General features: G+C 40.4%; 1 protein-coding gene across 5 annotated transcripts in view; it reads left to right on the top strand.

Annotated features, from left to right (window-relative positions):
- The window catches only part of FOCAD (focadhesin), a 290,506-nt gene that overhangs the window by 218,956 nt on the left and 49,352 nt on the right, over positions 1–22,198 (top strand). For all 5 annotated transcript variants that reach the window (XM_059724664.1, XM_006266820.4, XM_019480766.2 and 2 more), the window contains exons 22-26: positions 7,565–7,657; positions 10,955–11,043; positions 13,235–13,276; positions 16,150–16,258; positions 20,155–20,271. In XM_059724664.1, coding sequence (XP_059580647.1) covers positions 7,565–7,657; positions 10,955–11,043; positions 13,235–13,276; positions 16,150–16,258; positions 20,155–20,271 — 450 coding nt within the window. The remainder of the gene's footprint in view (positions 1–7,564; positions 7,658–10,954; positions 11,044–13,234; positions 13,277–16,149; positions 16,259–20,154; positions 20,272–22,198) is intronic.

The raw sequence follows: 22,198 nt of genomic DNA, 5'->3' as shown, positions 1-22,198 counted from the left end.
ATATTAACTTGAGCAATTGTATGAAAATAAGCTATGTAATTGAACTTTTATTTTTAATGTGTGTGTTTGTAAATCAGACTGTTGAAAAGTGGGGTTGAAGCCACCAACATTTTGGGGGGCTTTTTGTGAGATTTATCAATGTTCAGAGTTGCCAAACGCTGAGTAAGGAGACTTGAGACTCTCTCTCTTCCCGCGTGCCGCCACCCCCCCCCCCGCCTATTTGGACTTGCCGTATTTTAGTACATTAATTAAAAAATACCTAGGCAGAATTTTTTACCACTGCACTTTTTGTATTAGCATTTTTACTTCATGTAACCTTTTGGATTCTTCTTTTGTTTATTTGATTGTCCTATGATATTGTCTAAGGGCAATAACAGTTCAAAGTCTTTACCTGTAGTTTGACTTATATTTGGGCAAGACGTATTTTTTTCCTAAAATTGAACCTGAAACTTGGGGTCGATTTAGATGCAGTCTACTCATAATAAAAACAACATGGTAAAATGATTATGCAGGAGGGAAGAACATTAAACAACTTTTCTTATTTGTAAATATCTGTAAAATAAAAGCAAGTAAAAAGTATCAGTGTTTACCTGCAGTTTAAATCTAGCAACAACAGTAGCACAAAGGCAATTTGCTATTGAACCTTGAGAGACTAAACTCTTACTGTTCATCTCCTAGGTGCTATTCTAGTTGAAGCATTAGATGCAGGTCTAATATCTGTCAACAAGCGTAGATTAAGATGCACAGGATTTTTTTTCCATGTTATTTGAGCTGGTTTCTCATGGGAGGCAGAACATACCTTCAATAAACAGTGATGTGTTTGAAGGATTGTATTGCTCTTTACTGGTCACTGGTGACTAGCAGGAGCAGCTCATCTCTCCCACAGAAATGCCCACACACAATTTTGTTGTTCGGTAAGCAAAGCATGGCAGTGGGCCTTTGAAAGGACGTTGGAGTTACTGGAGTCACGTAGGTCAGAGGTCACTTAAATCATGTTCTGCTTTAATATTTTCTAAAGGGCCTACCTCCTGATGTATCTGGGATGGTGTTGTGCAAGAAATCTCAGAGTCTTATCACCATCACCTGGGCTAGATTAGCCAGTAATTACCTGCGACTGTTTCAGCAGTTTGGAATCATTTTTGCTCAGGGGTTTAAGGGAATAATCCCTTTTAGGCTTCACTTGTCTTTATTATGAAAATGAATCAGTAGGAACAGTCAGATATATGTTCACATCATGGCCCATATGTTTTGATGGTTCTGTAAATGTAGGTGTTGGGTTAGAGGCTTTAAAGCTGTTAAGAGTTAACCCAGCTACTGATCTTTTTATTTCTTTAATGGAGGTGAAGTGGATTCTGTTTGTTACATGTGAATGGCATTTGAAGCCGTCTGCTTATGGTACAAAAGCACAGCAAACTGGTATCTAAATCCCTGATTCCTGGAGCATCTTTCAAAAGATTACATTTCTGCCAAGTTACTTTACATTTCTGCCTAATTTAATCTTTTTTTTTTTCCATTGGAAAGAAATGAATTTTTAGGATTAATAAAAACAACAATATTTGTATTGTAGTATTGTAGTTGCAATACTGGTCCCATGTAGAAAAGGGGGCCACTTAGATTATCAAGTCTTTGGACCAGGGTGTGAAGGTTTATACAGTGGCCAGCACAATGGCGTCCTTCTCTTTGTACATATGGCCCTATACACACATGTAAAAACATCCCTGCTCCAGAGAATGTACAGTGTAAGCAAGCTGTATTATGATAAAATGACTTTGTGAAACGGGCACATTCCTCTTGCTCATTTCTGGGATGATTTGGTTTTTAATGTAATCACAGGGTTTAAGGATTTATTTGAAATATATAAAAGTGGAAAAATTCAGAACAATGACCAGAGTTCTGTTTTAATGTACTTTTTGTGCCTTGTTATTGTGATAGTGTATAATTTCAGGTTAAGTGCTTTTTAATCCCTATTCCCACAATTGGATGTAGTGGCAAGGAACCCAGCATTATTCAGTAAACTGCATTATTCAGAGTTGAGGCTGTTTCAGCAAAGTTCTTGGACTGTGATTTATGGACGTATCCATGTACAAGAAGGACACTTCAGCATGTTTAAGCACTTTTCTGAATGGGGTCCTATTTGGATGGTTTGTTTAAGGCCAACAGGAAACTCATGGCAGGCTGTAACGGAATATAACTGTGCTAAGAAATTTATGCAATTAAAACCAGAGTTTAATTTACTAATCTCAAAATGTCTTGTGTGCCCTCTACTGGCTATGCATCAGCAGTGACTAAACAAACTTGATTCATTAGAATCAAGTAGCAGAGCCAGGGCAAATTCCAAGAGTGAAAATTTATGCAGATCGCTTTCTCTGGGTCAGGCTTTTATAGAAAGGGATCTTATTTAAACCAAACTGACCTTTGTTTGGCAGAAGCTTGTGGCTGCATTCATGCCACACTGTTTTACAAGCAGTAAACTAATAATTAAAAAAGACCACCCCCCGCGCACACACCCAAACCCCAAATCCAGTAACGTACAAAACCAAGAGAGCAAGTCTCTTGTAACTTTCTTTCCAAATCTCCTTCTCCTGACTTGTGGTCATGCAACTTCTTTGCTTGCTTGTCCTCTGAGAGAAATGCACCATATGCCTTTCAGCTGTATGTAATTATCAGTAGTTTCATCTGTATGTAATTATCTCTCAGCTGGTAGTATTTTCCTGAGTTGCTTCTATACCCAGGTAGGGAATTCTTCTCCAAAATTGTAGGTTGTCATCTTGTATGACAAGGTCTTCTCCTAGGACTACTGCCAGAGCAAGGTGTGGCAGAGTTTCCTGATCCCCTAGAAAGGGTTCTAAAAAACTCCTGTGCCTATCATTAACTTGAATACCAAAAGGACATCAACTTGCCGATATTAACAAATCCATGAAGTTTCAGAGACCACTGAGATGAGGTATCTTATGGCCAGGTTATTGAATCTAGCTTTTTATGAAGCTTTGTCCATCTAATGAGAGAACAAAAACATGTGGCTTGGAACAGCTGTTCCTAAGCTAGAATAAAGAATACCAATAATACCTGACAGATTCTCCAATATTGTGCATTGTTCATTTTCAATTTTTGTTGAACATTCCCAAAAAACCTAATGTTTGAAAAGGACGACTGGTTCATTTTTATTTTTGTTTCCTTACAAAATAACTAAATACTCTTTAACAGTTTTACTATTCAGGGACCTCTGACAACTCCAATTATGTGGGTTGTATGCATTGTGTCACCTACAAGACTGCTGATAACATGGTATGCTCAAATAGTACTTTTGATTCAAAGGTATCAGGGGACTTAAGAAAGAGCATTCCTGCTGTCATGCGAGGACCTGGTAGGCTATAATGACCAGCCCTTGCTCCCAGGAATAGCAATGTGGATTTTGCTTTGGCTTCAGTCAGTATGAGTGACTGCACATACACTTGTTAAAACTGGTTTCAAGATAGAAGGATTGAAATTTCTGTTGAAGGTAAGGGAAAGTAGAAGAGCTGAACAAGATAAATCACAAAGATACAGTAGGTGAAACCATGTCTGAGATGAAAGCAGAGGGAAAGAATGGAAGAATCGATTGACTTGAAAATGAGTAGATAGTCTCTCTTAACTTGTAAGGTGAACAGTTTGAGGATGATTGTATTGAGTAGAGGACAGAAGGATGTCAGCCAAACAAGAAGTCAGAATATGTAATTATTTATAAAGAGTTACACAACCTTTGTAAGTAATGTGTAATTATTGAAAGAGAGTTACAAGAGAAGAAAAAGGCAACAATTCTGATTGTGACGGGAAATGCCAATAGCACCTTGACAAATACTGAGAAAAGGTGCTGTTTAATGGGTTTTGTCAAAGATTGAGGATCTGATTTAAGAGTTAAAAGCTTTTCTGGGTTTTTTTTTTCTCTTTATGGTCTTCTGGTTGAAGTAAATTATCTCCATTTGCTTATTTAAGGCTGTAGGCTGATCAACTTAATTAGTACTTAATTAATATGTCTGGCTGGCTACAGGGAAACTGGCTACAGGGTAGGACCCAGAGAGTTCTTATGAATGGATCTGTCGTCCTGGCACTAAGTGGCCAGTGGTGTCACTCAAGGGTTTGTGCTTGGACCGGTCCTTTTCAACATCTTTATCAATGATTTGGATGGGGGAGTAAAAAGCTCACTGGCCAAGTTCGTGGATGACGGGGATTCGCCGCATAAGGACGTGGCCCACTGCAACCCGATGACATCCAGGAGCCTGCCAAAAGAAAACCCTGGCAACTTAGCCAGACTGGGGTTCCTCCTTGCTTTCACCTGCCATGACTTTGATGTTTTACTGAGTACAAGGAGGGATGGTGTTCACCCAGACTGACCCAGCTGTAGGCATCTCCAGTGGGTTCGGCTCTGGGAGAAAAAAACACAACAATAAAAAGAAGAAAAGGAACAAAAACTTGTCCAGCAGGTTTAGCTGCTACCCTGCCTACAGCCCACCGGCTCTTGCAGCTCTTGTAGCTCCTGCCACACAATCTTTATAGCCAAATCAATTAACTGAAATGCTGCCGCGATAATTGAGAGACTGTGGTGGCGATTAACACCCGTTACGAGTAATGAGCTCCGCTGAACTCTCAGATCAATCGATCTGTTGCCCCATTCCCTGGGAAGTTCTCCACAAATGGAATGTTCAGCCGGTCCATGCTAAGAGCTGGGGGGCTGGACCCGATGATTTGCAAGGTCCCTTCCAGCCCCTAACAATTTATGAATCTATGAATACTACTAATATTAGTATAACAGTACTATTGCTGTGATGTGGTTACTTTAAGCCCAATTATTGACATTCAGAACTCATTTTTTAATGTTAGGAACATTGGAAGATAATTGATGAAGTAAATGAATTCAGCCAATTTTCTTGGTTATGTTTTCTATGTTTAGGAACTAGAAGAAACCACTGGAGGTGTCAGTAGCGTAGGAGCTTGGGTTCATTCAGCACTGGAGTACTTTCCATGTTGAATTGTGCCTGCTGTCTCAGTGTAATAAAAAAGGATAACAACACCCTTCTGGATTAAGCTTAGCAAGATTTGTTACTGAAGGTGAGCTTTAGACCAGATATGACGACAGCAAGAGGGGGAGTTCTATAACTTTGAGAATTTGGCATGTTCTTTTAATTTAAAAATGAAAAGTGTATACCTTAAAAAGTGGATACTGAGACATATCCTGTCTCGCCTGTCACAGGCCAGCTGGGCACTGTGAGTGTATCAATTTTATTACAGGCCAACTGGGCTGTTTGATTCAGTTTCGGATTGAGGCGGCAAAGTTGGGAGTGAAATAAAGACAAATTTATTATAGCTTACACACATACAACAGTTAACAGAAAGATAAATGCGATAAGCAGATAATGTAGTATAAAGAGCTAATAGTAAATAATAACACAATAACAGATAGATAGATCAATCTGTCGCAGGCTAACTGGGCACTGTGAGGGTGTCAGTCACTGGGCTGTTCAACGCAACATATAGACCGACATGGGTTGGCAACTTATCGATAGTCCCTCAATGCCAGGTGCGCGCCAAGTGATTCCAGCGAAGTCAGGCATCCCCGTTCGACTCTGTCAGAGGGATTACTGGGGAAGATGCCTAGGGGAAGGACAGTAGAAATAATTTGACACTAGCAGTAAAAAAAAAAAGAATTCTTTCTGCCTGCTATGGAGTTTTTTGAGACATCAATTCACAGCAGTCATTTTAATTACAGAACTCATTTTTGGTATGGCCCTGAAAACACAGATGTTAAGGAGGGGGAGAGGGGCACACCTCAGGAACTTTCTTTTAATAAAATGTTGCTGTAATTAAATTTCCAAGTGGGGAGGTAGGGGCAGAGGGAGAGTATACTGTTTTGGTTTCTAATATTTGATTAGCTTGGGATGTAATCAGACAATAAACTTCTATACGCTAAATAATAATATGCCATTTCTGTAATACATACAATAAAATTGCTGTTCAAGAGAGACCATGGTTTTTTATGATGGAGTTTCACATTCTTTAGTATCAATATCCCACTTCTCCTAGGCTTTATCTGTTGTAGGTATACACAATTATGGGTATTTAGGCCCAAGTCCATCAAAGTTGTTAAGCACCTTCTTGATCCTGAGTGATTCAGTAGTCCTATTGCTACATACTTGATTACTCTAGGATGTTACAGTATTACATACAGCTATAATAAATGACCTTCGTTTAAGCTTTATGGCCAGGAAAGGGAGACGCGACCAATGGATATGGAGAGCCAAATAATTTACTGGCCGGTAGAAAATTAAATAATTACTAAGTCAGTACATCTTGTATTGTTTTCTGTTGTGAAATTTCCAATTTTAAATACTACAATTTTCAGAGCATGCTGAAAAAGCAAATATGCCTTTGTAAATTAGTATTTGTTGTGAGAGTTAATGCAGGAAAAGGTTTTATGCTTCAGTTTGAGAGTATGCATGTGCATCAGGCTGCAGACTGAGTTCGTCCTTTAACGCTGACCTTTTTGTAAGTTCATTGTGCAGTTGTAACTGGCTATAGACTTTCCTAGAAAATTGTCCAGATTTTTGTAATTTGGAAGAGGTTTTTCCAGAACAAATTATTTCCTGACTGCTACTCATGTTTGAAGAACATGGTTGCGTTGAAAACTGCCTCCTTCCCTCCTTTTATGCTGGAGCTGGTGGTATCTAACATGAAGCCAGAATTTTTTTTTTGTTTATTTAAAAAGAGCTCAATATGTTTGTGTCAGGCTATGTTGCACGACTGCAACTATCCTGACTTACATACCTCAACCTTTGTTTCCAGCTTAAAACTCACTACTTCGGGTTAATCTTCCACAGATGACTTCCTTGTGCCACTTACTTCATTTTTGTGTGTAACAGCACTCCTAAAGTAGTATTTGTGTTTTTAAGGCAGACAAAAGTACTCAAGAGGTATGGTAAACACCAAATTAGTGATGCTTTTTCTTTGTTCTGTTGCATCCTTAAACCCGCCCCCCTACAAACACTTGCTTAGTTTAGGTATCAATCCTGCACACCCTGTCAGTAGTGATTCCACTGATCTCTGTGAGATCATTTAATTGATTGACTCTATTGATCCATCTTGGGGTTTTCTATGATATGCTTCGCTATATTTGAGTGCTGTTGCTCACTAACCACAGTAGTAATTATGGTACTTGGATGTTTCCAGTGTCAGACCATTAAATTGTGAACTGCCTTGAATTCAGACATTCTCTCCTGTTTGTGAAAGAACTATCGTATTTAGGGCACAGCACAAATTATCATTGTTTCCTCTGACCTTTCCCTTCTGTGACCAAAAGCAGTTTAACTTGAAAAACAATTCTAGTTGGCAATATTCAGATGTCTAGATTGATTATCCTTGGCTTTACTATTGGAATTTTTTGTTTTGCGGGGGAGAGGGAGGGCAGGGAGGGAGATAAGAATAGTACAAAGAAAATACAATCATTGAATTATAATGCTAGAGAGCTGGCTGTGAATTACACTTTTGGCAAATTAATTCTAAGAGAGTTGTCCTTTCTGTTTATGTCATACAGGTTAACATACAGCCTTCTGAATGGTACCGCTCTCTCCTGCTCCCTCAGTCTTGGCTTGGATTTATGAGCAGAACATACCATGCAGTTTTACAGGTAGTTGGAGTGATGTGCCCTTTTCTGTATTTTCAGTTTTCCCATCAAGCAATTGAACTGTAAATATCAGCCACAATTCAGTAAAATGAAACCTGCATTTTAACTGTAAAATTTAAAATAACAAAATATAGACAAGTCTCCATATTAAAGGTTTGGTTAGAGTTCAGCCAGTGTTGGAGGTACGTTTTGACAAAGGTGCTGATTTGGCTGAAATACTGGGACTTTCGGAACTGTACTTCTCTGCTGAGATGCTTGTCCCAACTGTGAATAATCCCTTGAGCTGAATTTTAATCAGTTATTCTTTGTGGAAAGAAATTATCTGAAGACGCTGGAGAGTATGACAAACTAGATGATGAGGATGTGAGAACCCTGAACTCCTTCAAAAAAGTATTGCTTAAATTTTTATTTTTTTTCTCCGCTTTTCTGTTTGTTTTATTTGAGTTTTAGTCGGAATTAACAAGAGAGCTGCTGTCATACTCTGAGCGAGAGACCAGACTACTGTTGTTTCTGAGCCATTCCAAGCCAGGGTGAACTGAAAATTTCACCAGAAAGTCTCTTCTGATGAGATTATCTGGTCTAATTTCTTGACCAAAAAGATTCTGATATACTTTGCACACCAAATCATCTATAATATTTAGAGCAACAGTTTTCCTTTGAAAGCAGTGAATAGCTTGCTTTGTCTTGCTATCTTGGATGATTCATGTTTGTCTCCCCACATGTGTCAAGTGATACTGGCCACTTCCACAGTGTCAGCAACTCAGACTGCTGAGCAAATTCCTCAAATTTTAACTTTTCATGGTGGGATAATGTAACAGAATTTTACCTTATGAGAGTTGGCTAGGCAAGAGGCCATTTTCAAAATAAATTGTTTTAGTTAGTAGCAGAATGTCAGATTTAAATGCTTGTTAAAAAACAACCTACTTTTAAAATAACTATTTAAGGTCTGAACTTCAGAGAGTGTCAGTTGGTGCTTTGTTACTCTCTTGTTTCATGCTTCCACTTCTGACTCTATTTCATAAGCACAGCTTTTACTCATCTGGCTACTGAAATCCTCTCTAGGATTGACTGGATTGTTGGAGTTTACCATTGTGACTTTGAAGTTTGCTTCTGTGTATGCATACTTTATGTTTAAAAGATCTATTATTATTATGATTACATTTCAGGCTTCTATAGCCCTGTTCATCTGCAACTGGCAAAAAGCTTTACAAGTATAAATTAATTAGTTCACGTTGCTAACATATCCCTGGGGAGTAGGTAAGTAGTAATATCCCAGTTTACTAACTGGGCACAGAGGCTAAAAGATCCTAAAGACTTAATCGTGCTACCCCCTGATGACCACTTTGTTTTCCCCATTCCAATTTGCCAAAACACTTATGTGCTAACAGCAGGGGTGTCAAAAATATGGCCAAATCCAGATCAGAACCTCATGGGGCATGGTGTACACCTGTAGCACAGGGCTGGTGCAGAGGCCAGATCCAACTCATGGATCTCCTTCCCTTCTGCTCTCTCTTCCCTAGCATACCTGATCTAGCAGCTGCTGCATGTGGTTTGGGACCTGTGCTGTGGAAGTGGGAGGGGAAAGGGAAAGGGGTCCATGGGCCTGGTCCAGCCCAGGGACAAGACTCATCTACCTTGTCGGGCCAGATGAGTTTTACACCCCTGACTTTATGCAAACAAAAAAAACCCCTTGTTGCTTTCAGTGAACCTCTGACATGCTAAAGCAGTTTGCAGAGTTGGGGGCAGCATGCTTAGCTTTCAGGATCAAACCTACCTGACTAAAATCAGACAGATCTAGATTTAATGTGCCTTGGGGAATTGGAATGGACTCCAAACACATCCTTAACTTTAAGCATGTGTTTAACACGTTGCTGAATCCAGACCTTCGTGAGAGTAGTCAAGCTGAGAAAAGAGGAGTGCTGACTCCCAGTCCTCAGGGGAACAAACTTCCTCTTTGCTTAATAGTAGATGAGAGATTCAGATTTTGTGAATGACATCAGGATTTACTCTCAAATTTTCACAAAAACGAATTCCTAACAGTGCTGAATATTCGAAAAAAGATGCTTATGATCTGCTGTTTTTAAGAGCCTTGCTGGAAAAATACATGTCTCAACCCAGTTATGATGACCAATAGTTGCTTTAGGGGTTAAAACTAAACCTGCCCACCCTTACCCAGTCTCCTACTCTGGAGATTTGCCTAACACCTTCAGATCAGTCCTCATCAGATGCCAGAAGCACCCTATAAACCAGCATTTCCCCACCTTATTCACCCTGCGGCACACTTGCATGGCCTCCCCCACCCCACGGCACACTGGCTGAGCAGGGGAAGATGGGCATGGTGAGCGGCCAAACACTGCAGACCAGAGGGGGGTGGAGAGGTGAGCAGCAAAACGCTGCAGAGCAGGGTTGGGGAGAGAGGGGAGGGATCAGGTGGCAAGTGGCTGAATGCCACAGACTGGGAGGAGGTTGTAACGTGCGGTGGGAAGCAGGTGGCACAATTTGAATCACTAGATGAAGCCACAACCCCTGCCTGTCTGGCTGCCCACAGCAGCAGCAGGGGGGGGAGGGGGGGCATGGGTCCAGCCCAAAGTGCTGCAGCACAATGGTTTATAGCAGCGTTCTCCAACCAGTTGGGGAACGCTGCTATAAACCATTGTAGTGAATCTTGGAGTACATCCTTTAAAGTACAGCTACAGCTGTCATCAAGGATTGCAAGGAGAATGGAGTCATTTCAAGTAAAAAGAATGTGAAATTCTGGTTAAAATGATATATTTACTAAATGATGGTTGTTGCTGTCATGTAACCTTGGAGGTAGTTGGATTTCAAAGCTGCTTTCATATGCTGTTCTTTTTGGTCCATGATTAAGAAGGACTTTTTAAGGGTGCAAATGAAGCATGAAGAGGTTGGAAGTTGTTCCCTTTATTTTTCCTGGGGTCGTTTCTGAGGCAGAACTGCTCTATTTGAAGTGCTTCATTGGCTACATGCTTCTGTATCCTCACTTTTTGAAGCACTTTACAGGCACTTGGTGAACTTCAAATATTACATTTGTCCATACCCTAAGTAGCTTTAACCATTTAGCTGCATCTGCAGCTGCCACCCCCATTGCTCAGAATAAAAAAATTACAATGGTTTTGCTTAATATATTATATATTACAGTGGGGTATTATGTCAAGAACAATCGGGTCCAATCATGAAGTGGCCCACAAGGGAAGGGTTACATCCGTTACGCAAGGGTTCCCCACAGAAATCTCATGATTATTACCCTTTTAAGATCTTCTGATTTATGCTGTGCTTTGGCAGGGGAGACAGGCAGAGCTGGAGATGCAGTTAAAACATGGAAAAGAGGATCTTGAAGAGGTGCAGTACAAACAATTTACAGCCTGGCTCTGGTAAGAGAATGACTGTCTGCTCCTCTTCACTTGTAATGTTGAGTGAGGCTGGCAAAGGAGGAGGGGAATACTTCAAAGAATTTAATGTTACCAGTTTAGCTGTCTGTATGAGCACTAATGGAAGAAAAACAGATATGATCTCTAGCTTTCAGGGGGGAAAAAGAAAAAAGAGAGTTTCGGGTAAAAGGTTGCTGGAATACACAGTAGCTATCCCTTTGCAATGCCTGAAAACTTATGACAGTAGCTGGAGGTTTGCATCTAGTTTGTCCAACCTTTGGATGGAAATGATGCCAACTTTAATGAATGACTTGGTACCATATCAGGGCTTACACATCTATTACATTACAAAGGTCTCTATGCACACCAACAATATCCAAAGTAAAAATAGTTCTTGCAATGAGAAGATATAGTTATGGTCAATAGGGAACATGTAATTTGTATCTCTGTCTTATTTAACTAAGGCTGAGCCAGGGGTTATTTAACAAGATGTAAAGTAACTAGATACAATAGAACAGACTGGAGAACCACGTCCATCTGCAATCTGCTTCTATCTTTAGCTTTGTGGGCCAGATCAGGGCTTGTCATGGGCCAGATCTGGACCCACCTAAAGCACTGGGACAAGCAGCAGTAGCATTAATAGGGTCCACGTAGGTTAATGCCACCATTGCTCATCCAGCTACTGCCAAAAAAAATAAGTCCCCAGTGGGGATCCATATCTTGGATTTTGGTGGCAAAGTTAATGATAATGGCATCAATCCGTGCAGCTCCCTAAGTCAGCAAAGTGGGTTAGACAACCATGGGGATTAATGCCACCACTACCCACACCACTACAGAAATCCAGGCACCTCCAGGAATGCTGTGGGCCAAATGACTCAGCTCCATGGGCCAGATCCAGCCTACGGGCCACATATTTTATAACTTATGGTATGAAAAGAAAAGCTTTAGCTTTCACAGAGGTACAGAATCTGCCTTAGCCCCTTATTTCTAGCATAATCCCTCACTCATGTTATCCTAAACTGCACTAACATGAACAATTGAAAATTCATTTTGTACATGTGCATATTTAAAAGGCAGCTTGATAGATGAACTCAATGGCTCAATGGAAGCATGTTAAGTGTCTCCTCAGGCTGCTCCTTGAGCCCAGTCCAAGCAAGGCGCTGAATAACCTCTTTTGACTTTAGAACAAGGCCAGAGGATGGCTTCACACAGAGGGACCTACTAGGCCTTTACCAGCGTTTCCTACTTCTCAGTCTGGCCCTGACTTTGTTCTGACATGAACAAGATAATAGAAGATTTTTACTGTTTGTTGGGGGGAGGGAGGTTTGCATCATTTCTATTTAATGTTCACGTAAAAGATTTCAACTTAAGTGAGTTTTCTAATGACAGTACTCAGAAATAAATATTGTGCTTAAGAATGAAGAATCAATTTAATTTTTTTGAAGTATTATGTGACTGAAAGGTAGATATCTTTCTGCATGGGATGACAGTCATAGTTAAGATTTACTATTTCATATTGTAAATTCTGGAGTGCCCAGTTTATATGTTTATTTTTTAAAAAAAAAGCTTGGCTGTATAAAAGATTTGCTGCAGCCCTGGCTCTGTCTGGAAATGAATGCAAAACTAAACAAATACAGGCAAGTCATGTATTGTAAATTGATTACAGTAACATAAAAGGAATTCTAAGTGCCCCTATAGCTTTCATTTCAATAAATTCAGGCCATAATGCCACCTAATAGCTTAACCATGCATAGTTATGTTCTGAAGTATAGTAAACATTGGATAAATTGTTATAGTTATCCATTGTAGAACATTTTCATTTTATTAGGCTAAGACATAACACATTGATTTGGAAAGCTGTCTGTAACAGCTAGATGAACAGATTTATGGCTGCTGCATGAACTTGAATTTTTACAAGAAAAGAATAAAATATGATAAAAAAGCCCCTTTAGAAAATTATTTCAGTTGGTCCAAGGATATGAAAACGTAAAATGACAGAGGATATGTACATATTTGGTAAATATTTATTTACCATTTTATATCTGTGATGTATTTGCTCTTAAGTCCTATGGAATGGCTATTGGGTTGTGATAGTCTAAGAATGGAAGGACATTTGGAGGGAAGGACTACAGGCAGAAAGTCCCGACTGCCATGATATATATATATATTGTGCTAACTCTCGTTTGTATTGCAGGGTCAGAGACATGCTGACTGATGTTATCAAGGGTGCTTCAAAGTAAGGTTTGCTCATGTAATGAGAGGTTACGGGGAGGGGCAGCCAGTAAGAAGGGAAGGATGATGCAAGCCAGTATTTTCTATTAATAATGGCCCATATTATTCATGCTTTTGCCTGATTACTGCTTAAATGTAAGGAAGGGCGCTTTTCCTTCAAAATCAGCATTTTACAGTTGCCAAGGAGCATTATATGTAGTCTGATTTAAATGTGGAATACAACTCTACTGTTTTGATCCAGTCTGTTATAGAACTCCTTCCCTCCCCCTTTTTTTTTTTTTTGTCTTTAACTCATTCGTTTTAACAATTACTTAGCTGTCTCTGGTGTGGAGCATGACCTCATCACAGCTGGCCCATTATCTATCTTTCATACTTGAAGCTTCCTCCATGTGTCCGTATCTGTCCCCCTTGTGAGGACAGAAAAAAGATGTTTTCAGACTGTTACTCATTTGCTCATCTATCACTGAACTTAGTCCATGGCTTTCAGGGCAGATACAAACATGTTGACCCCACCCACCCTCAGAAACTGCTGAAAAACTTTAGGGATGCTTGGTAGCAGCTTGATGTCACCCCTGCATTCCTCCTCCAACAGATATCACTTTGTTATGGTTGTGGAATCCTGAAAACGACTCCTTATGCTGGACCATATAGAGGTGTCAAAAGTAGCAAATCTGGATAAAAGCCCTTTTGAAAATTCTAGGGTCTGAGGTGGAGGAGAGGAAGAGAACTGAACTGAAGTGGCCTCTATTTATTAAATACCTATGAAAAATTGGATCCATAATTTAGTGTAAAGCCAAATAAAATATATGGATGTCATAAACTCCAGAAAATATTGAATCCTTTCTCTCAGATTGGGAGCCAAGTTTTTATTAATAAAATTCATTCAGTTGTCAAACTATTTCAGTTGGTATCATTTCATTATTGGTTCCTAGGGTTAAACTTTTCCCAGCTAGTAACGAGTATTATCCATTGGCAAGTCATGCTTCCCAACCCTTGTCTATGCAAAATTCAGTGCTGAAACAAGAACATATTTGTTTGTTTCACTGTGCAGTATTTTTCATTTTGAATAATAAGAAATGAGAAATATTATTTTTCAACATAGCATCAAGATGGCTTGTGTGTCAATGGTGGTGATCTTTTTGCTGGAAGGGTTATGCTTTTGCAAATCATAAGGTCATAGGAAAGTAGGGCTGGAAAGGACCCCACATGATCATCATCCTGTCCACCCTCCTGCTCAAAGGGGATCATTTCTGACTAAATCATCCCAGCCAAGTGTCTGTCCAACCCAGAGGCATAACAAGCAAGATTTGTGACCTGGGGAAACCCTGTGGGAGAGTGGAGGGGGAAGTGCTGCTCAATGCTGGGCAGACAAAGAGGGTTCAGAAGTCTTATGTATGGTGGGGACTCAGAAAACAAACCCTGACTGCTGCTGCTGCCAGTGCTGCTTCCATTGCAACTGCAGTGTGCATGGCCTGCTCCAGTTGTTGCTCCTACAGCAACAGTGTGGTATCCATGTACCCACCTGTTGCTGCAAGAACAACTTCATGGGACTACTGCTACTGGGGCACAGACTCCATGGGAGTTGCAGTTCAGTTCTGGTGCCTCTGTAAAGTTTGCACCTGTGGCTGGTTCCCTGCTTGCCCACCCCAAGTTACACTACTGGTCAAACCTGCTCTTGACAATTTCCAGGGTTGGAGATTCTACAATTTCTTTTCCAACACTTAACCATAGTTAGAAAGTTTCTCCTAATCTCCAACTTAAATTTCCCCTGCTGCAGCTTGAGTCTGCAGCTAGTCCTGTCCCCTTCAGCAACAGAGAATAGCCCATCTCAAACCTTTCCATAATTGCCCTTCAGATATTTGAAGATTATTATCAAATCCCTCCTCAGTGTTCTCTTCTCCAGACTTCATCCTTTCCTCATAAGTCTTGCTTCCCAGACTTCTAATAATTTTTGTTGTTCTTTGCTGGACTCTTTCAAATCCATCCACATCTTTCAAATGTAAAGTCTTTGGGTGTCATAGGTACAATATAAAAGTTTTTGACAATCTGAGACCTATCATGACATGCAACCACTATAACTGACACTAGATACCAACATAAATGTCAAAATCAATACATGAGGAAGTGATTTTAAAGCAATGTGAGGATCCTCTAAGAAATGACCTATTGCCTACTTGTAATTATTTTTAGCTATCTCTTATCTAGAGGAGTCTGGATTCAGTGTCCCAGACATGAAAGGTCAGCAACAGTTCATTGAGACACATGTTTGTAGTCTCCAAAAAACTATTTTCAGATGCAAAAAGAAATTGCTGGAGACAGGAGGAAGAGTTTAAAATGGCAGCTGGGGCACTTTAACTAAAGCTCACTGAAGGCTTTTGGAGCCACTGTAATTCAAGCACCCTCTCCCCAGCCCCCCATCCACCTCCAGAGCACATGTAAAGATTCCCTATAGTGCTTATAATTGATCCTGCCTTGAGCAGAGGTTGTATAAGAGACTCTGAATGGAGGTGGTTAGTAATCTTCAAGAAATCATTATGTGCTTAGGTCTAGAAGCCATATGTCTTTCAAAAGTTGGCAGTGCTTAGAGAAGGAGATCCATATTGCAGTAGTGTTAGAAGAGATCAAGAAATAGGAAAATGAAAACTAGAGAGAGTCAAAGCTTAGTTTTTATGCATCTCTGGCTTATGTGAAGACCAAATATGGAATGCTTCTGCAGAGCCAGCAAACAATTTGGGAAAGGTGTTAGATTTTTGCATCTCAGTAAGGTCTCTACTAATACAGATTACCTTTAGCATGTGTTTCCCTGCTTCTCAACTGTGTGTTTTATTGTCCGGACCTCTTTTATGCCTTTTTATTACTGTTTGCTTATTCCAATAGGGAGAGCCCCGTGGTGAAAGGAAACTGTCTCTTAGCTTTAACTGGCCTTGTAGTTGCTGTAGCAAAATATGAAAGCAGCCTGTCCTCAGACATTGAGGGGGGACCAGAGGTGAGTTAAACTTTGGAAAAGTAATTTTGTAATCTTAATGTGATTTTTAGAACAAAACAAAAATAATGGGAGACTGGGTGTTTTGGTAGCTTGGTAACGGAATACAGAGTCTTTAGTACTTTAAATAAATTCATGTCTCATTCTGCTTGGGACTGACCATCTGATAGTGATTCTTGTGCTGTGAGTAAAATGAGCTTGGTAGTTTGTCAGAGGGTAGGTAACGCTCTACCCCTCCAGGCTGGATTTAACTAGATATTTCGAAAGATTATATTGCCATTGTCTGTATTGAACATATCTTGTTCAGAGGATTTCACTTCTAGAAGGGACAATATGATACTTTCCATGGCTAAAAACAGGCATCAGATTTATCTTGGGACAAGGCTTTTTATTTTGGGATTTTACAGACATACAAGCCTGTTGTCCCTATGTTAAGTACCTGGGAAGTACCAAGACAACACTTTTTCCCTAGGACAGTCAGGGCTAAATCAGGTTAATTGCCATTCAAGCTACGTGTGTAGAGGACTTCTGTGTCTGGAGTCTTCAGACCCTGGATAAACCCAACATCTGTTTTTAGCCCATGAGCTCAAAACCCACAAGTGCAAAAGTGGAAATTTGTTTAAGAGTATATAAATATATCCATAGTGTGAATGGCTGATTTATGTATAAGAATAATTATTAATGCATGCACATATATGTAACATTTCTGTCGGTGATTCTTCCATGTCAGTGTGTGAATAGAGAGAGCCTCCTCTCAGAGCTGTTCTTTGTTTCCATTTTGTGTCTTCACCTTCTGACCTCATAATTTTAACCTCAGTGCATTAATTTGGTCAGAGAAGACAACCCATTTTCCTTGAAGACAGCTGTAAATATGGATCTATTTTTCAGCTGGGTAAGGAATGTTAAAAAATTGCAGGTATCAGTGCAGTAAGTACCTTGCACTCAAAGCAGCAGCCTGAAACAATTTGTATAATCATATTAAATATAACTAGAAATATGGAATGCAGTCAATGTGAAAAGTAAAATCATTACACCAAAAATGGCAGATGAGTGGGCTAGCACAGGGCTGCTGTCCAGTTAGCAGTCTGCAGATGCATGCAGTCCATGAAGGGTTTGCAGCTTCCAGGTATCTGTATCTGCTGCTTCCCCCAGTGGTCCTCTGTTGCTACCTCTGGGGTCTCCAGGCTTCTACTCCCTTTTCCAGCTGCATGGGGTATAGTGTGCTTCAGGAGCATGTGGCCCTCAGTGTTCAGAAGTTGCCTGGTCCTGTACCACCATATGAGTGGTCTGATTTAAATATCATTCTACCAAACCAGCTGGTATCAGAAGGATTGCAAAGTGACCTAGCAGCTGAGAATGCCACCTGCTCTTCTGCATTGGGCGCTCTGGCAAGGTCAGGAACACTTTTGATAGGCCCTTGAGAGAAAATAAGCTAACTTTAATTGACCAAAAGCATGGTGAAAGTGCAAAGTTAAAAGTATGTATGTCTCTAAGACTCAGTGGACTTCAGAGGAAGAAGAATGAAGTCTGACTTAATGCATTCAGGTCTTCCAGTCTGCCAGCCTTTACACCAGAAGACAACTCTGCATGTGGTTTCCATAATGTGGCTAGTTTTCAGTTTTCTTGCATCTTGAAAATTCCTTGTAAACCCAGTCTGCACTACTGAGTCAATCTTTAAATTGCAGATATGAATAAATTTGGTGGCTGGATTTGTTTTGTTTTTGCATTTTAAAGGTTTTTTTTTAATTAGCCGGTATGATCCTTTTAAAGACAGGGCATGATATTTTGCCATAGCATGTCTGAGATTTCTAGTAGTGTTTAGGGGATTTTGCCTGTATCCAGATATCAGGAAATCCTACCTATAGAAACTCCAAAAAGGTCAGAATTTGAACATTATTAAATCAATTTATCTTTCTAGAAAGGAAGTCTAATTCTCAGAGGTTCGACATTAGTATCTGTTAGGGACTGATGATACAACTAGAAACCTGTAGAACCTTTCATTTAAAGATCACCAGTTTGATTGTAGTCCAGTTCAGGAGAGATTAAAAACTGCTTTCCTATTAATCAAGATTTTGGTGGTTTCTACAGAAGATATATGGTATGTGTTGCTTCAATCCTCACAATACAAACATATTTCTGTACCTTTCAGTAAATGTTAAGCTCTTTGGGGAAGAAACAGTCTCTTATTCTAATATAGTGCTTACTGCCAGGCCTGTCTGAATTCTCTAGTTAGCACTCCTGCCAGGGGAGAAGGGAATGTAAAATCTCAGTATTTGTAGTAAATTTGCAAGCATCAGTAATGCTATTTGTCATAGTTGCCGGAAGAGTTCAAAAAGAAGATGACAGACCAAAGGCATGATTATATCTTTTCATGTTTTTTAAATGATAGGGGTTGGTAGAACTAAATTTTTGATATGGCTCATTTGGAGGAGCCTTGCCAACCAATTCTATCAAGAAACGAAGCAATGAAGTATTAGTTAGAGGTCCCTTTAGAGAACTGACTTCCAAATTGTAGGGGGAAAAATCTATAATTTCAGTATATTGATTTATCTGGGTCTATAAACAAATCATATCAGGTTAATTAGCAAAAATACTATGACTTCTGTTCCCTTTGTAAGTTTCTAGGTCAGATGATGGTGGTCATTCTCGGTAGTCATTCTCAGTAGCAGGTTCTGGAGAACAAATCTGACCAAGTAAATTCATAAAATATTTATATGTTAAATGCTTACAGCTACTGAACACAAACGCATACTAACATGATTCTTTACCGAAAAGACTATTGAAATAAGCCTCTGTGACCGCCTAACCTAACTTCACACTAGGTTTTTTCCCTCCGTCCTTATTAAGATAAAGCTTGTCCTTTGGTTTGTTCTGGGATTTTGTTTCAAGGTCTGCATTTTCAAGGTCTTTGTGGAACCATGAGCAAGTCTCAGTTCATCTATTTTACCTGTAGAATGGGGATAATAATATCTCACAGAAATGATGTAAGGATCCATTAATTTCTGATTGTCAGTCGAGCTACTGAGACAGAGAGCACCACGTAAGCACACAAGATTCATTATTCTTTTGCTGATATCATCGCTGCTGAGGCATTCACTATTACATTTGAGATAATTTTGTCTCCCACTTCTTTTTCTGGAGGAAAAAAGGTAGTTGGGTCTTATTCCTAGTAAGCACATGGTGGTCTGTTTGAAGTGGAGTGGACAAAGGTTTTCCACTTTTAGTGACACCATTCCATTCATGGTACACTGTACTTCACATGTTATTTATTGCATTGGTAAGTTGTAGTTCCTATATCAGAAGGACCACTGCAAGTTGTGTTGTTTTGAGTAGGCCTGCATACTCTCCTGTCCTTATTACATAGAACATTTAAAACTATATGAAAAAAGGCATAATTTGACTTGGACATTTAAATCATGGTTGATCTACCTGTATGTGGTGGTTGCCCATGTAGTTTAAGTTAATTAGTAAAATATTGAATCCTGATTGGAGACAAATTCTCTATTCAAACTAAAATCATGTTTTAATACTTTGTGTTTATGCCTACATTTAATTTGTTAGGCACTGTGATTTGGGGCTACTTGCTTATATTCAACCAGATTGGATCACAGATTGGGGGAAGAAAGGGTGCCTGCTACTGTTACCAGAACTGTCTTAGCCATCTTTGTTTTCATTCGATAGCATTTTAGTCTCCACAGTGGGACCATTTGTAGAATAAAGTGTGAGGCTTACTGTGAGTAAGAGAGGTGGAATTAGACCCTGGGAGCTGGCACATCAACTGATAAATCTATATTCTGTTCTTGGATGGGGCCTGGTTTAAGACGAGATAGCCATGAACATTTAGGTGTATTGTTTTTACTAAAGTACTTATTGTCCTGTGTCACTTCTATCATTTGCAGACTCAGCCTGATTTTCTTCCCACACAGCACTGGATTTCCATGGTGGTAGAGACACTCCTTAGTATTGTGAACAGTCGCTATCGTCCTCAAGGTCAAGTCTTCCCATGGTTCTACCAGGTACATCCAGAAGTTTAAATAAACTTAAAGGAAGGAGTTAAACAGGAAATATTATGGATAAGACATTATGGACATGATTTAATGATCTTAGTATTTGTGATTGCAGGGAATACTTATTTGAACACTGAGTGTTTCCTGCAGCGGCTTGTTCTTGCAGAACATATAGGGACAGGGGCTTCTTTCTTTCTTCCTTTTGTTCTTAGCACTTTTTTTCTTACTTTATTCCAATTTTTTTCCTTCAGCCCTTTTTTTTGAAATTTGATATTCCAGAGTCTCACCTGCTGTTGATATTAGTCCTTTTAATGTTATTTATTTATTTATTTAATGCAATTACTGTAATGTTTCAGGCTGCACAGATAAAACAATACATGTCAAACAGGTCAAACTAAATAAGCTCTTGCCATGTTACAGTTCCAAAATCCTGAGACGAAGTGCCTCCTATATCATGTCCCCTAGGTTGTGAGACACTGGCTTTATTAAAAAGGAATAATTATGGAGGATCTTCCCTTGAAGATGCATCTCAAGAGTTTCAAATCTAGGGACTATTGGCAAAACGATCCTATCTTATTTCAAGCTCATAACCAGGACCTAAAATGTGAGAGGTTTTATGAAATACTACTGATTCTTGAAATGGCACCTGGAGGTGAAATGGGAGTCAATACAGGCACTCCTCACTTAATGACCGAGTTCTGTTCCTGCGACTAGGTCGTTAAGTGAATTGGTCGATATGCGAGGAGCTGCCCCTTGATACTGCGTGCCTTGGCTTGAGACGCCGTGCTGCCACGCTGCCGTTTCCACAATATGTTTTGTACGTATTGTGGAAACGGTCCGGCTCTGAGCAGCAAAGTGCTCCCCTGAAGCCAGGGCTGGTGGGAAGAGGATGCTGAGAGAGGGAAGGAGCTGGCACCAGGGAGCAGGAGGGAAGCTCGGCCCCGGCAGACAGAACTAACCACCGCCCTTAAACCCACCCTCCAGACCCGCGCGCGGGGCTGCTCTGCGCCCTGCCAGCTGTTGTCGCGTGGGGCCGGGGGCATCGCTCCCCCGGCTGCTGTGACCTGGGCTGGGGGTGTCAAGCCTTCCGCGGGGGCACTGGGTACTGGCTGGGCTGGGCTGTGCCAGTGCTCCGGCGGGGTGCGGCCCGGCTGGCGGCCCCAGGGCTGCTCCAGGACCTCCGCCCTGCCGCCCTCGCGCCTGCAGGCAGGTGGGAGCCGGCGGAGCTGCCCAGGCCCCAGCGAGGAAAGCCCGCTCCATGTGCCCCGCCCCGCCCGGGCTGGGAGTGTGGGAGCTGTCCGCCCTGCCGCGCTGAACACACAATGCCGACTGCTCGGAGAGCTGGTTGTAAGTCCGCGCGGTCATTAAACAGGTAAGTCCTTAAGTGAGGAGTACCCGTATAGTCTTCAGGCAACAAATAGAGTATAGATACCATTGCTAATTTTACTGCGGCTGTGATTTTTGTTTGTAAAATCTCCCCTTCTGTGTGATTTTTTGAGTGCTGTCCCTGTTGTAGAATATATTGAAGCAGGAATATAAATTAGCATATGATATTACTTACAAAGAGGGAACAATTCCCCTCCCAGGGAAAGACTCCATATCTGTCGCACTCTAAATACTGCCATCTTTCTAGCAATAAAACTTTATCTTATCTACTCTCATAGTCAGCCTTCTTCCATGTGCCTTTCTCTGGGAAAGCAGAGTTCGGGTCCAATTAACAAGACAAAATGAAGTCAGGCAGAAGGATGGCATGAATTAACCAACTGGTAAAACTACAGCTTTCACTCTTGTGGGCTTATATAAGAGGTCCCTCAATGAGGATGACTGTAACATATCTTGAGAGTCTTCCTGAAAGTAAGGAAAAGGTCCATAAAAGGCTGACTGCAGCTAGTTAGATGAAAAAAAGAAATCAATGATCAGCGGTTTTTAAAGATTA

This window comes from Alligator mississippiensis, chromosome 3 (genome assembly GCF_030867095.1).
Source record: "Alligator mississippiensis isolate rAllMis1 chromosome 3, rAllMis1, whole genome shotgun sequence".
NCBI classification, from domain to species: domain Eukaryota; kingdom Metazoa; phylum Chordata; order Crocodylia; family Alligatoridae; genus Alligator; species Alligator mississippiensis.
This window is presented reverse-complemented; position numbering and strand designations above follow the sequence as displayed.